This window comes from Syngnathoides biaculeatus, chromosome 23, assembly GCF_019802595.1.
Source record: "Syngnathoides biaculeatus isolate LvHL_M chromosome 23, ASM1980259v1, whole genome shotgun sequence".
Taxonomy (NCBI): domain Eukaryota; kingdom Metazoa; phylum Chordata; class Actinopteri; order Syngnathiformes; family Syngnathidae; genus Syngnathoides; species Syngnathoides biaculeatus.
Window position 1 is genome coordinate 15,438,623 of NC_084662.1, and position 15,063 is coordinate 15,453,685.

A 15,063-nucleotide genomic window follows, 5' to 3' on the forward strand; every position below is an offset into this window, starting at 1 on the left:
AGTGTTCACAAGATGGTGACACGACTTCTACTGTGTGCTGTGCTCTGTACTTGACCTATCGCCGTCCTTTTGAGTACCAGTCCGAACCCTTTATCCAGAGAATCCATTCAATCTGTAGACCTGTTGGCGTTGTGGAATTTGGTTTTGACAGTTAATTTCTGTACGCTGTGCTATTATGCAGTACACCACAGTACTAAACATGTAATAATAATGTGTACCCAAATATCTCCTCGCTATACTGTATATCCATCACTGCATTAGTACAAGTAACTTTCACCAAATGCCCACCTAATCCAGTGTCTGTTACTTTCACAATTGGCAATTAGGGTTCGGCCTACCTCACAGATTTCCCCGTGCACCCGGTACGGCTATGCACGCTCGGTCGCCATGGTAACACATTTTGCGCCCTGGAAGAAAAAAAAAAAAGTGACATATGTATGGGGTTTGTTCTTGAGCTGTCTTGTTTCCAGCGAAAGGAGATGTTCCGACAGATGCCCCTGAACTGCACTTCGGAGAACCTGACCAGTTCCTTGTTCAAGTCCAAACTGAGTGCCGCTGCTGACATTTCCGTGGGACTTGCCATCCTCTCCGTGGGTAAGTGCACAGCTCTCTCTCTTTAAAAAGGAGAAATAATTCATTTAATAATTGCTAAAAAAAAAAAAAATCATCTAAAACCGCATTTCAAACTTACTCTTAAAGAAATTTAAATGATATCTGATATTGTGCAGTATATCATTCCCAAGCCCACTAATTGGCTAGAAATGTATTCTTAGGAACTCGTGAAATGTGGCATTTCATTTTCTTTGTATTTTTGTCAAATATAGTTTTGTTTAATCTAGTTTAAAACTTCAATTTCTCAAGTGATTTTTTTTTAGGTTTTTTTTATTGTGCATGTGATTATTTTATACAAGTCATACAATTAAAATCCAAAGGAAAATTCATTTATTAATTGTCTTATTTGCTAATAGTTTACTAAAAATTGTCAAGAGGACCTAGGGGCACCTTCAGGTCCGTTAAATAAAATATTTACGTGTGGCTTTGTTACTTTTATTTTCATAATTATTATAATGGTTGATTGACATTTGTTTTCACGGTTAGTGAATATAAATTTATATGAATGTACACCACATCAAACTTCTATTTGCATTTTCTAACCTATTATAATGTACAACGCGTGATAAGAAATGGAACGCAAACCGAATAACACCATCATTTCTTGTTAGTGTCTGTTCATAGCAAAATCTTTTAAGAACTCATTATTACATAATTATTACTAGAGAAAAAAAATTGTTCTTTGTGGGTGGAACTTATAGCAAGCTTAATTCACGTACTCATGCTGGCGGCACGGTGTCGCAACAGGTCAGAACATTGGCCTCCCAGTTATGGGAGCCAAGGTTCAGATCCCGGCCCCACCTGTGTGGAGTTTGGATGTTCTCCCCGTGCCTGCGTGGGTTTCCCAAAAACATGCATTAATTGGATGGTCCTAATTGCCCGTAGGTGTGATTGTGAGGGCGACTGTTATCTGTCTCCATGTGGCAACCAGTTCAGGGTGTACCCCGCCTCCTGCCTGATGACAGCTGGGATAGGCTCCAGAACTCTCGCGACCCTTGTGTGGATAAGGGGGTTAGACGTTGGCTGGATGACATTTTGCTGGTGTAAAAAAAAAAAAAAAAAAAAAAAAGTCACAAATTTTCCTCCTATTCCGTTCGCGTAGTGTTGCTGTCGGTAACCGGCAACGGCATGGTTCTGGTGATCTGCTACCGCCGCCGCAAGAAGATGGTGGGCTCCGAGCTGCTGTGCGTCAATCTGGCTGTGGTGGACTTTCTGTGCTGCATCTGCTTCTACCCGCTCTCCATCCTGTCGTCCTTCCACCACACGTGGCTGGGGGAAAACGTGACTTGCATCTACTACGGCTTGGGCTGCTACATCTTTGGCCTGTGCGGCATGTTCACCATCGCCGCCATCAGCATCATCCGCTGCCTCAAGACGTGCTACAGCTTGGTTTATGGTGGGTTTTGGCTCGATACCACAAAATGAAAAACGACGACCTTCATTGTTAGACACGGTGAACTAGTGGTTTGCATTGCCTCTTCATAGCAGCAAGGTTCTGGGTTTGAATTTGAAAACAAAATCTATAAAGTTAAAAAAAAAAAAACCACTAGACTGTCATATTTGTGAAAACAGTCATTATGACATGATGGTAGTACATGATGTGTGTGTGTGTGGGGGGGGGGGGGGCAACAACTCTTTTCCCTCTAATTTCATATACAAGAAACCACCATGTCCGTGGCAAAACAACCAATCAGCAAGTGAGTGTGACTGACAGTTGTCATTCATTTGTCTTCCACTCATGGCGACACTCCCTGTGCTGACCTGTCAAAAAAAAAAAACTTTATTCTTAGTAGAGGATAATTACAATAAACAAAATTTTGTTTTATGTTTATGTTTGCGAGCGTGGAGCGATGTGCCCAAAGGATTGTGCCAGCAAGCGTGCGACAAATTAGAGGCACAAGATGGGGCCAGAGACAGCTGATAATTTCCACAGGTCATATACTGTAGCTTGCACCGCCATCAAGTTCCATGACTAAGCCTACGATCTCCTGGCACACTTTCAAACAAAAACTCACAAAGCGTCTTAAAGACATTTTAAACTGAATTCAGAAATGTGTTTTCATGAAAAATTATAAATGTTTGAAGTAATTCCTGAAAACTTGCAAAGACTCAACTATGAAAGTACTGTAGTCAATTTTGCAAATATGAACTCCTTTGGAATTTGATCCCCGCAACATTTATTTTTAGTTTTCCGCTTTGCTCTTCCCTCTTCACACACTCGCGGCCAACAACGAGGCACTCTAAAGCGAATCCGGGCCGGCCCAACGTCCCCATCTGCGCATTGCGTTGATGTTTGTCTCAGTGTTCTTTTAACGGAAGTTGCGTTTCCTCCTGCAGCCGTGTGGCTGGAAAGCGCCAACTTCAGGTTGGTGTGCTGCGTGATCTGGCTGGTGGCTGCAGTGTGGTCCAGCTTCCCCCTCTTCGGCTGGGGCGAGTACGTCCCCGAGCCCTACGGGCTGTCCTGCACCGTGGCCTGGCGGGGCTACCACACCTCGGCCAAGGACGCCGTCTACGTCATCTGCTCCTTCGTGTGCTTTACGCTGCTTCCCGTCCTGCTCATCGTCACGTCCCACTGCCAGATCCTCTACAAGGTGTCCCGCTTCTCCTATTCGCTGTCGGCACGAGGCATCCATAACAACTTGCGCCATGCTGAAAAACGATTGTCTATGGTGAGCTCTGTGCTGTTTCTTGTGTTATTGTTGTTGTTGACCCTGTGTGGAGTTTACATGTTCCCTCCGGGCACTCCGGTTTCCTCCCGCATCCCAAAACCATGCGACATTAATTGGACACTCTAAAATTGCCCCTAGGTGTGATTGTGAGTGCGGTTGTTTGTCTCTACGTGCCCTGCCATTGGGTGGCGACCAGTTTAGGGTGTACCCCGCCTTCTCCCCATTGAGAGCTGGGATAGGCTCCAGCACTCCACGCGACCCTTTTGAGGGTAAGCGGCAAACAAAATGGATGGATGGTGTCTTGATATAGTATAAAGGATAGCAGCTCACGCTACGAATAACATTAGGAAGACTTCAGAAGTCTCTGTTGGCTGCCGAATTCGCTGAAAACAAATCTTCAGTGGGACTAGTCAAGCGCCCTGGATCTCTTGGTGTAGGTGGTGTACTGTCGACTGGGTCGTTCTGGGCACGCCTTCCCCTTTTTCACTTGCCCTCCGTTTTTGTAGATGTTGAGAAAATGTAAATATCATAATACATGAAAACAAACACTGGAGTAGCTCATATAGATAGGTAAGTACTATGTTTTATAACATATAATACAACATTATTACAAGCATATATTTCTGTCCTCTGCAAAAAAAAAAAAATGAATCATATCACAACATCTTACTGAGTCACAGTAGTATTACAAAACAAAGTATTCTTTTAAATTAGTCTTTCCAAGACGAGCACGCCGGAAGGAGAAGCAATCAATTGTACTTTATTACAGTGTGAAATAATAATGTGAAAACTGTTTAATTATTTAAATTCCATGTAATTATTGTTTGATATTACTCAATGTTTTATACAATACAATGAAGCAAGGTTTGATTCTGCAAAACTGAGACTCTGGATCCATTTTGAGTACTGACAAGGACAACGGAGCTTTTGAACGTGAGCTCCGACTTGGTTCGTTATTGCGCGGGGGCCACGAGTAGGCCGCACGCCATATGTTTCTTTCCATGGGGCTTAATTGTCGCCTAATAGCCAGGAATGATAACTTGTGTTGTTTGTTGGTTTGCGAGCGCGTTATTATTTCGAAACTAATTTTCTTCTATTTATGGATTTGTTCCCTCAGATGTTTTTCTGTATAAGTCTGGGCTTTATCATCGCCTGGGCGCCGTACGCCGTCGTTTCCTTCCTTTTCATATTCCACAAGGAGAACCAGTACATGGCCCCCGAGGGCTTCGTTTTCCCCGCCCTCTTTGCCAAAAGTTCCCACATCTACAACCCGTTCATCTACTTCTACTTCAACAAGACCTTCCAGAAGGAGCTCCAGTGCCTGCTGGTTTCCCTCTGTCCCAAAATGGGAGGGAACCGGGTGGGCGTCCACGTCGCTGCCAGCCCCCCGGCCCCCGAGCCCATCTATATTCAGCTTCAGGAGCGAGCCCCCATCCGCGAGGCTTTTGTCTTATCCAAGGATCAGACGCGGAGCAAGAGTACGGGCAAAGGCACCGCAGGCAACGGCGGTGACCATGTGCACGCAAGACTGCTGAACACCTGCTGGGGGTCCTCACCGAAGAACGCCCAAATCATCTTAAAAAAGCAACCGGCCAACAATTCTCTGCCAGCCTCCGTGAGCTCTTTTTAGACAAGGCTGCGGCCGAGGTCGTTATTATCATTATTGTTACCCACCTGGAATTGTAAAGAGCCAGGTGATGAATTCAGGAGGAAAGATTCACATTGTCGTCCTACGTTGACATGTATTCAGTACATCCGTCAATTTTCTTCGCCGCTTATCCTCACAAAGGTCACAGGAGTGCCGGAGCCTATCGCAGCTGTCAACGCACAGGAGGCGGGGTACACCCTGAACTGGTTGGCAGCCAATCCCAGCCCACAATCACAATCACACCTTGGGGCAATTTCCACCCATCCATCCATTTTCTTCGCCGTTTATCCTCACAAGGGTCACGGGGAGTGCTGGAGCCTATCCCAGCTGTCAACTGGCAGGAGGCGGGGTGCACCCTGAACTGGTCGCCAGCCAATCCCAGGGCACATTGAGGCAAACAGCCACACTCACAATCCCACCTACGGGCAATTTAAGCAGCAAAGAAAATGGATGGATGGTTGGATGCATTTAAAAAACAACAACAATCATTGCATGCGTTTCTTCAGGTGGGGAGGGCACACACTTACATGAAATGATTAAAAATGTATTCTCTATGTCAGCTGTGGTCATAAATGTATGTTTTTGTCAAAACGTGTGCCTTTAAGTATTCGAGTATGCAACAATTGAGTGTTAATCACCCGCACAGATGTTAGACATATATACTGTATGTAAGTTCATTAAAAATAATAAATCCTTTAAAAAAATGAACAAGTGCGGATAAAACTGTTTCTTTGAAGTTTTTGTACTGTGCTTGTGTCATTTTTACAGGTTATGGCTGCATTCTACCTACACATTGTTGCTCTCCTGATACAATCTTTAGTCTATTTATTTCATTTTTTGTTGACGTACGCGAGTGATTCCGATTTTGTGACCTAATAATCTGACTTCAACATCTCCATAAATTTATTCGGCGTTGTTTCGTTATTGTACACGCACGCACACATACATCATTTCCGAGTCCTCCTGCCGTGGCATTATATGCGATTCTTGCGTTGCCATGGTGACACGACACCGTACTGGTTAACACATCTGCTTCGGCGTTCTGGGGACCCGGGGTCAAATCCGGCCTAGCCTATCTGTGAAGTTTGCATGTTCTTCCTGTGCCTGCGTGGGTTTTCTGTGGGTGTTCCACCCCCCCCCCCCGCTCCACATCCCCAAAACATGCACGGTAGGTCAATTGAAAACTAAATTGCTTGTAGGTGTGAAAATGAGCATGAATGAATTATTTGTTTACATCTGCCCGGCGACCACTTCAGGGTGTCTACAAGGGATCGGAAAGCACCAAGAGTCCAAATAGAAGTCATTCAGAACCGGCCAAGTTAGATCATGTTTGGGTCATTCAGAGCTCGCTTTGCTCCCACGGAATTGATGACCAAGAAGCAGGTTTGGAGGATTGAAAATAATATTTTTCACAATAGAAATGTGGAAAAATCAAGACACATGCTAAGGACATTTGATCCTGTTGATGTACCAAATACTTCAGTCTCTACTTTGCTGCAACGGTCCATTTTCCTGCTGCTCGGCCTCGTCTAGATTGAAATCAATTTCCGACTGATGCATTCAACGTGGACTGGAATTACGAAAGTCCTAACGTGTCATTTTTGCTACAATAATCGAGTGACTGCAACTCCCGGATACAAGTTCACTTTGGGCTTTCACGTATTAGGCTGATGATGATGATTCTGATTCAGTGATCGACTAGCAACCAGTCCAGGGTGCGTGGTCCGTCTTTTGCCCAAGTTCTGTTAGGATTCCTGCTCTCCTGAATACAAATCCGAAAACCGGTGTAGACTGTAACATGTTTGCATTTAATCAGCCCCGGATGGTGAGCTCATTATGTTATCCATGTGGTGAGGGAAGTTGGGATGGCAGGTGAAGGGGGGGCCGGCCGGGATCAGACTGGCACCATAGGACTGGGTCAAACCCACCCCCACGGTCATCTTTAATTGTGCCAGCGGCCTGGCTTGCATTGTTACTGTCCTAACCCTCATTAGCACCGATCGGGGGTGGGGGGAGTGGGAATCTCTTACCCCCGGACTGAACGCCCCTTTCCCGTCCACTCGCAAGGGCGTCCGGCAAGCGCACAGCACCGCGGAAGGAAGCTCCCCCGCGACACCCCCAGAATGGACTCTTCATACTGCGGAGCCATCGCCACCAGGAGAGGAAGCTACGACGAAGCCGCAGCCCCTCTGGGTCCTGTGAGTATTGCCCTGCCTGACACCCATTGGGTGGGAGGGGGGGGGGGGTGAGTTATTACTTAGTTATCAGACATTTGGAAACATCTTGTTTCACTTGGAACGCACCAATCAACATTTTCGCCCATTTTCTGACTTACACTGTCAATTACAAAATGTTTAGTTCTTGAATAAAAAGACAAAAAATTTAGATTAACATATTGATTTTTTTTCAATTGTGAAATTTGTCTCGTTCAAGCACATAATAAAAGCTTTACCACGAATAGAACCAAAGATTCCCGACAAGGTAATTCCTGCTAAATGATTTTGTGTTGATTTGCGACTATGTAACATATTATTTTTAATAAAGCTGTGCTTTTTTTGTCCCTTGCAGCACTTCCGCAATCTGGCTCAGAGACGCCGCTCTGCCCCATCGTTGGTTTTGGGGAAGGCTTTGGGGATGCCGTGGTCTCCGATCAGGTTAGTTTTACAACACCAAAGTTAGTACTACAGGTACTACGAAAGTGCCGTCCCAGTAAGTTTGGCAAATGGAGATGCTGACTCACAAATCGTGTAATTAAATTGTTAGTACAACAAAAGGCAGTGTGTTAAAATGATATGAGAGACATGGCATTTTTATATCATTTATGTTTATGATCAATCTACAGTGAACCCCTTGCTCTGCACTAGATCTATCTGCAACCCATCTGCGGTAGATGAAAATTTGCGGTATGGAAAGACTTTATGAAAATGTTTTTTTTTAATATACTTTCAAACCTCCCATTAGATTTAAACACATTCTAACTTATAGTAATTGTTATAAATGCTTAAACATATTCAAAGTTTTTTTTTTAATTAAAATTGATAAAACTCAACCATGGACATGAATTAGTTTATTAAAACGGTATTATCCACACACACATCTATCTATCTATCCATCTATCTATCTATATCTATCTATCTATCTATCTATCTATCTATCTATCTATCTATCTATCTATCTATCTATCTATCTATCTATCTATCTATCTATCTATCTATCTATCTATCTATCTATCTATCTATCTATCTATCGCCATCCATTTTCTTTTCCGCTTATCCTAAAGAGGGTCACGGGGAGTGCTGGAGCCCATCCTCGCTGTCAACATGCAGGAGGCGGGGTTACACCCTGAACTGGTTGCTAGCCAATCAGAGGGCACATGGAAAGAGACAACAGTCGCACTCACGATCACACCTTGAGGCAATTTAGAGTGGCCAACTAATGATGCATGTTTTTGAGATGTGGGAGGAAAACGGAGCGCCCGGAGAAAACCCACGCAGGCACGGGGAAAAGATGCAAACTCCACACAGGCGGGTCTGGGATGGAACCCGGGTCCTCAGAACTGTGAGGCCAATGCTTTCCAGCTCCATATGGACCATTAGGAAAATTGTCTAAACATTAAGCAATAAAACCTGAATATGAATCATTCTGAAAGTACCAGAGGGTTATAATTAATTCCAATTCCTTTAATGTAATACAGTACAGCGGTGCATTTACAGTACGTTGCATTAGTCAGAGGTCTTAGCGTTGCGTTCAACACACCCACCGTGCGGTCGAGTGACATTCTTCACGTGTGGGCTCATACGTGTTGTTGTTGTTTTTTTTAATTTTTTATACAGCAACCTCCTTTTCAACGTTAACACCTTTTCATGTGTGACGACCACCACAAATTGAAACGCGCAAACGAAGGCCGACAACTTTCACGAGTGGGCGGACGCCGTGACCTTTTTTTTTTTTTTTTCCTCTCGAGTGGGGGCTGAAGTGGTCCACGCACTTGAATTCGTATTTTAATGAAACAAAATTGATCGTCCGCACAAAGGAAGGCTGACTCGGGACGAGCGATGTCATAATTGGTGGTAATTTCCATCCGGTCGTGACGATTTAAATGCGATATTCTTAAACGGCTGCTAGACTGTGAGGGACACGGGCATTCATTTCCTTTACATTAGAAGCCATAACATGTCCCAAAAAATCTCAATACAGCATAAATGACAGGAAATGTAAAAGGAAAATTCAAATGAACTCACACTGGAATCTCTTCAGCCCATTATACCTTTTCTTTCTTTCTTTCTTTCTTTCTTTCTTTCTTTCTTCCTTTCTTTCTTTCTTTCTTTCTTTCATGAACAAGTTTACTTTCTTTTCACAATTGCTATTTTGTAGCTGGCACCATGGCATGACTGTGTTGAAATCCCTATTTTGAAATTAATTTCTTTGGAGCTAAATGATTGTCCAGATGTGAAATATTGATGAAGGTAGTGGTGGCAGAAGAGCGTCTCATTGTTCTGCACGTCATAATCCGTCAATGGCACTGAAGTGTCAAAGAGCGTCCTTGGGACTCACAAAGCTGTGGAAATGAATTAATATTTTGTAGGTTTTTTTTCTTCTTCTTCTACACAAAATCACAAATCCAGATCACAAATTAGCTTGACCCCTTTTTTTTTTTTTTCAATTTGACAAGCGCTCTACACGAGAAATAAATGTCATCGTGACCGTCGCCGATTTGGACGACATTTAACAAAATCATTTTATTGACGCCCGGCTAAGATTTTAATGCATAAACACCCGAGACAAAATGTCACAGGATATAAAAGATAAGCGAGATAGTCCGTTTAATATTAAAAGTAAAGGCGGGCCGAGCAGCGGTTTTCTTTTTTGCGAGCTGAATTAAATTCGCGACGTTGAGACATTTAAGACTTAAGTCCCGGCCATCGATAGAAGATAATATTTGACACGAGGAATCGGACAAGTCTTGTGGTCACTTTGACCACACGTCGGACGATGCGATTTCGAGGAAAACCGGGGATGAACTGCAACAGATACGCCGCTGGATTTGTTTTTAAAGCGTGGGCCCTTATCTGCTCACTGAAACTGTGCTCTGGTTTTTAAAAGCGGTCGACTTTCATTTGCGACACCTCAGTTTTTTTTTGTTGGCCAGGTGATTTCCCATCACTTTCTGCAGTTGAATAATAAAAACCAGCTGCATCTTAACCCCTTCATACACACCGGGAAGTCATTTTCTATATTTTAATCCCTTTAACGCCGTTCTTCAATTATCGATGCGACAGCTAAAAAAAAGACTTTGTCGCGTTCTACTGCTAATCGCTCGCTTGTACATATCTGTTGTCTCCCTCTTTCATAAAGTTTCATCAGAGTGGAAGTCTGCTGAGTTTTTTTCACCGCCATGACGCTACAGAGCTCGTTTGATTGTCGTCGTAGCAACATAAACGATGTCCCGAAACGTCGGCGCGTATGAAATTACTGCCTCGCTTATTTCGGTTTGCATCGTCGGCAGAAACCGAGGCCGCCTGCTATTCACCACTGAAGACATATGGATGAGTGGCTGTACGCTAAACACAACAACAGTGTCCTTTTTGAAAAATTCTCAAAGTAGTTGCCAAGGTAACAGACCAGACCTCTTGTCCGGCCTCCCTGAGTGTCAACTATGCTGGATTGTCTTAACTCCAAGCTTGACACCCTAGCTTGACACGCCCCTCTCGCCATATCGCCCCACAAGCAATGCCGGTTGTCAGTAGCCTGGAAAAGTCGATGTTAAGAAGAAAATGGTCCTCAGATGCGCTTGGGGAACGTGCAATTCTGATGAAAGATATCCGGCTAGGTTACAAGGGGCCCGGTTGATTCATTTTCCAAAGCCTAAAACGCAGTTGACGAAGTGTCTACGATGGATTAAGGCTCGCAGAAGAGCGCACGCACAACTACATAAATGTGAACAATAACAAACACAAGGCTGTATATTCGAAAGTAAGTGAGGGAGAAGTAACTTCTCTGAGTTTGAATCCACCCACTCACTTAGAAAGACTACAATAATAGGTAAAAATTACTCACCTTGCTTTACATGCGCAGTACGATTCCACTATTTTATCCTGTTGGATTTCAATATGAAGTTTGTGAGGCGTCAAACATTTTTGCGTCGATCACCAACGTTTTACTGCAACTCTGACAATGTGTCCTGCTCCGTCCAAAATCTTAATTCCGTGTACATATCCTTGCGTGAAATATTTGAGACCTCTCTGTAGAACTCTCTCGGACAAGTCCGACGCATTTTGAAAAAAAAACATAACTAACATAACGTCAACTTTTTGGAGCGCCAACCTGTATAAACTACCAAAAAAAAAAATCATTATAGAGAGCAAAAAAAATCCTTATAACATACCGAAGCAAATTATACGTCAAAATAACGGAGGGGGGAAAAAGTTTTTCTAATGATTTTTTATTGTAGATCTCCATAATGATAATAGCTGAAGTTAAGTTCTCATACATATGAAAATACACATAAAAAACACAGCATTCAAATATATTATTGTTATAAAAACACAACCATGAGCTGGAATGCTAGCAAGAGAGCTACAATGTCAGCTACCATAATTCCATGTATTTGTAATGAGGCCCAGGCGGCTAACTAGCAAGCATGCACGCTACATTAGCTACGAGCTAAGTCAAATTAATTTGAGCCACAAATGGTCAAATTCAGGTTAAAAAAATGACACTCACTTTTTGTTGCAGCCAAGTAATATCCCCGTATAGTTCTTATCTCGATAGGTCATCGTCACGATAGCCTATCGTTAACGATTTGATCGATTGTGACAGCTAGCCGAGAGCCGGGTGGCAGCTCCTCGGCCGCAGCCTCCACGTTTCCCGTGGTGAGGGGTCCGCCTCGGCGGCGCTCGATCCGGGCCGAGGATTTACTGGAAAGTTACCGGAAATGAAAAGTAATTTGCTAATCTAAATCAACATTTGCCGCTGCGCTAAACATCATCCCTCCTGCGACAAAAATCTTCGATGCAGGCTATGTTTGGAATTCCCCAGCTTTGGGTTTTCCCCACAATAGAGTAGACTAGCGATATTCTGGGCGCAAGCAATCGGAACTTTTCAGAACCTGTATGATTTGTGATATACAGCCGTATGCATAAGATTAACCACAAAATCCATATGAACTACAGCTAAACCGTACGAGTAGACAGGTATGATTATCTGGAATATGTGAGAGAATCCAGTTCAAACCTGTTATGTTCAGTTGTCATTTTGGAAGATTGTGGGGCATGGCAACTGTCGGAAAGGTCCATAGTGCTCCCAATTTCACCAGAAATCTGTGCTCTGGATTGTCTTCTACATCGCCTGCGCCACCACACGTTGTCAGCCTCTTCATCTCTCATCACTCAGCACCTTCTTCCGCAATCGCGGAAGTAAACGCGATACGTGATATCTGGATGTTTGGTTATTATTTTGTTTTGCCGTGTCAAATGTAATCTGGCCAGGGCCTTGAAAGTCAGTAGCGCAGGTTGGCAACTTAAACTAAAGTTTATTAGCAATGGACACCGGCCTCAAATACCTCTGAAGGGATCGATAATGCGCTCAGCATTTTTATGTCCTCTGATTGGCAAACTGGATCAAGCCAAGTTCGACTAGAAAAACACATCGACAGTAATCAGGATCTCCGGCGAGCGTGTTGTATTTGATTTGATGCTTTTGTCATGTTATTTGCAATTGATTCTGAGCTGCAGCTGATAATGAACGGCGCACAGTCGCTCGCCATTACATTGGATTTCTTCTTTTCGGGTCGTATTGATGTTTCCCAACAAGGTAATTGCGACGTGATCGTGTCGGTTGAACATGTTGTCGTGTGCGGCGCCGGTTCAGGGAGGAGAGCGCCCGCCGGGTGTCGGTGGAGCACAGCCCGTTCGTCCACGGTCTGACCGGCGAGAACGGAGAACTGCTGCTGGACGAGTGCGTTCAGGTGACGGAGGGCGCCAAGACCAGGGAGCGGCACCTGTTCCTCTTCGCTGACGTCGTCGTCATCGCTAAGATCAAGTGAGTGTGAAACAAAATTATCAAATAAATGAAAGGACTGAGGTCTCGGGGAAGTCCCATTGTTTGTTCTGGTGACAGCTGCTACTTTACATACAAGGTCAGGTTCACACAGACTCACTTGAGCGGGGCTCGGAAACCCAAGTCGAAGCCGTGGACCAGCCCGTGGCTCTCCTTCTACCATTGCAGAATTGAAACCTTTTTTTCATTATTATTATTATTTTTGCGCTTTGTGAGATTAAAATCGATCTAAGTCTGGGTTGACATTGCAGGTCAAGTCCCGCCCCAATTCAGAATTAACGTTTTTATCATTATTAACACACTCATAAGCACATCCTCCGTGCCCTTAACTACATATTTTGATCAAACCCAAAGCACTTTTGACTTAGACACAACTTGAAAACATATTTTCACCCACGGAACCGCCCCCACCACCACATATTTTCCAAAATGATTCATCCGTTTCGAAATGTACATTTGACTAAAAATAGGTTATTTGTATAGCGGTTACCAGGATCTGAATGTTAATTTCCAAAGAGAAAAAAAAATTATTTGGCGGAACGGCGGATCAGCTGGAAAGCGTTGGCCTCACAGTTCTGAGGTCCCCGGGTTCAATCCAGGACCCGCCCGTGTGAAGTTTGTATGTCCTTCCCGTGCCTGCGTGGGTTTTCTCCGGGCACTCTGGTTTTCTCCCACATCCCGAAAACATGCAGCATTAATTGGACACTCTAAATTGTCCATAGGTGTGATTTTGAGTGTGGCTGTTTGTCGCTATGTGCCCTGCGATTGGCTGGCAACCAGTTCAGGGTGTACCCGTTGACAGCTGGGATACTCTCCGCGACCCTTGTAAGGATAAGCGGCCAAGAAAATAGATGGATGGATGGCTCAACAACACATTTCATTTTTCATTTTTTTCTGTTCTAGCCAGGAGATACACACCCATTGATCAAATAAAAATTCCCCTTAACCCAGCATTTGGTATTTAGAGCGAAACCGCATTTAACATTCTGCTTAAATATTGGCAATATGGATGCCATCTTTGTAATAAAAGATATGTCGCTAAATGGGAAGTCATACTAATAATCATCATATCAAATCAGAATATAGTCCGTTCCAGGAGAATTATACATAGCTGTAATTTGTGCTTGAAAGAAATATCACAATACACACCGAAGTGGATCGGGTTGTATGTAGTATGGGGATCTCATATTCATAAGAGTAAAAACAGAATCATAATAGGAGAGTGAAAGCGGAACTAAAGGCAAAATGGCTGTTTTTAGAAGTTACATGTGGACTGCTAGGGAATCTCCACCTTGTGCGACTCCCTTTTGTTGAGTCATTGCGGCTGCGACTAAACACAAATGTTTTTTTTTTTTTTTTTTTTTTTTCCCCAAAATATTGCAACAAAACAGGATCTGTTGCCGTTTAAACAAAGAGCTCATATGCGAGGTTATTCAATTTCATTCAGATATAATTTTGTTCTTCCACCAAATCCTGGAACGTACAAACTTTGTCTCCCCCTTGTGCCTAGCATACAACAAAATGGTAGCTTTTTATGTCTTAAAATAACCGGGCCTAGACTACACTCATGAGTCGTCACTTTGTGAGTAAACTGGGAACGCATCTTGATTATTTCACGTCATAAATTCATGTTTGGCGGTGTGGCGTCATATTTGGCCTCGGCTCAGTTCAGGTAGGCAAACTGAAAAATACTGTTTGTCTCTTTTTATCAATCCTGATATAAATTTCACAGTACAGTAAAAAGAAAATAAGTATTTGAACACCCTGCTGTATTGCAAGTTCTCCCACTCGGGAATCATGGAGGGATCTCAAATTTTCATCATAGGTGCATGTCCACTGTGAGAGAGATAATCTAAAAAATAATCCAGAAATCACAATGTATGATTTTTTTTTAATGATTTATTTGTGTGATACAGCCGTACATATGTATTTGAACACCTGTCTATCCGCTAAAATTCTGACCCTCAGACCTGTTAGTCCGCCTTTAAAAGTCCACCTCCACCCCATGTATTATCCTGAATCAGATGCACCTGTGTGAGGTCGTTAGCCGCATAAAGACACCTGTCCACCCCATCC

The 15,063-nt window shown here is 43.5% G+C and overlaps 1 protein-coding gene across 1 annotated transcript; it reads left to right on the forward strand.

Moving 5' to 3' along the window:
* The first annotated feature begins 11 nt into the window (after positions 1 to 11).
* opn8c (opsin 8, group member c) lies at positions 12 to 5,613 on the forward strand. The gene is made up of 4 exons (XM_061812118.1): positions 12 to 594; positions 1,715 to 2,008; positions 2,950 to 3,281; positions 4,399 to 5,613. The coding sequence occupies exons 1-4, from the start codon at positions 438 to 440 to the stop codon at positions 4,909 to 4,911; spliced, it is 1,296 nt and encodes a 431-aa protein (XP_061668102.1). The 5' UTR covers positions 12 to 437; the 3' UTR covers positions 4,912 to 5,613.
* Positions 5,614 to 15,063: the final 9,450 nt, after the last annotated feature.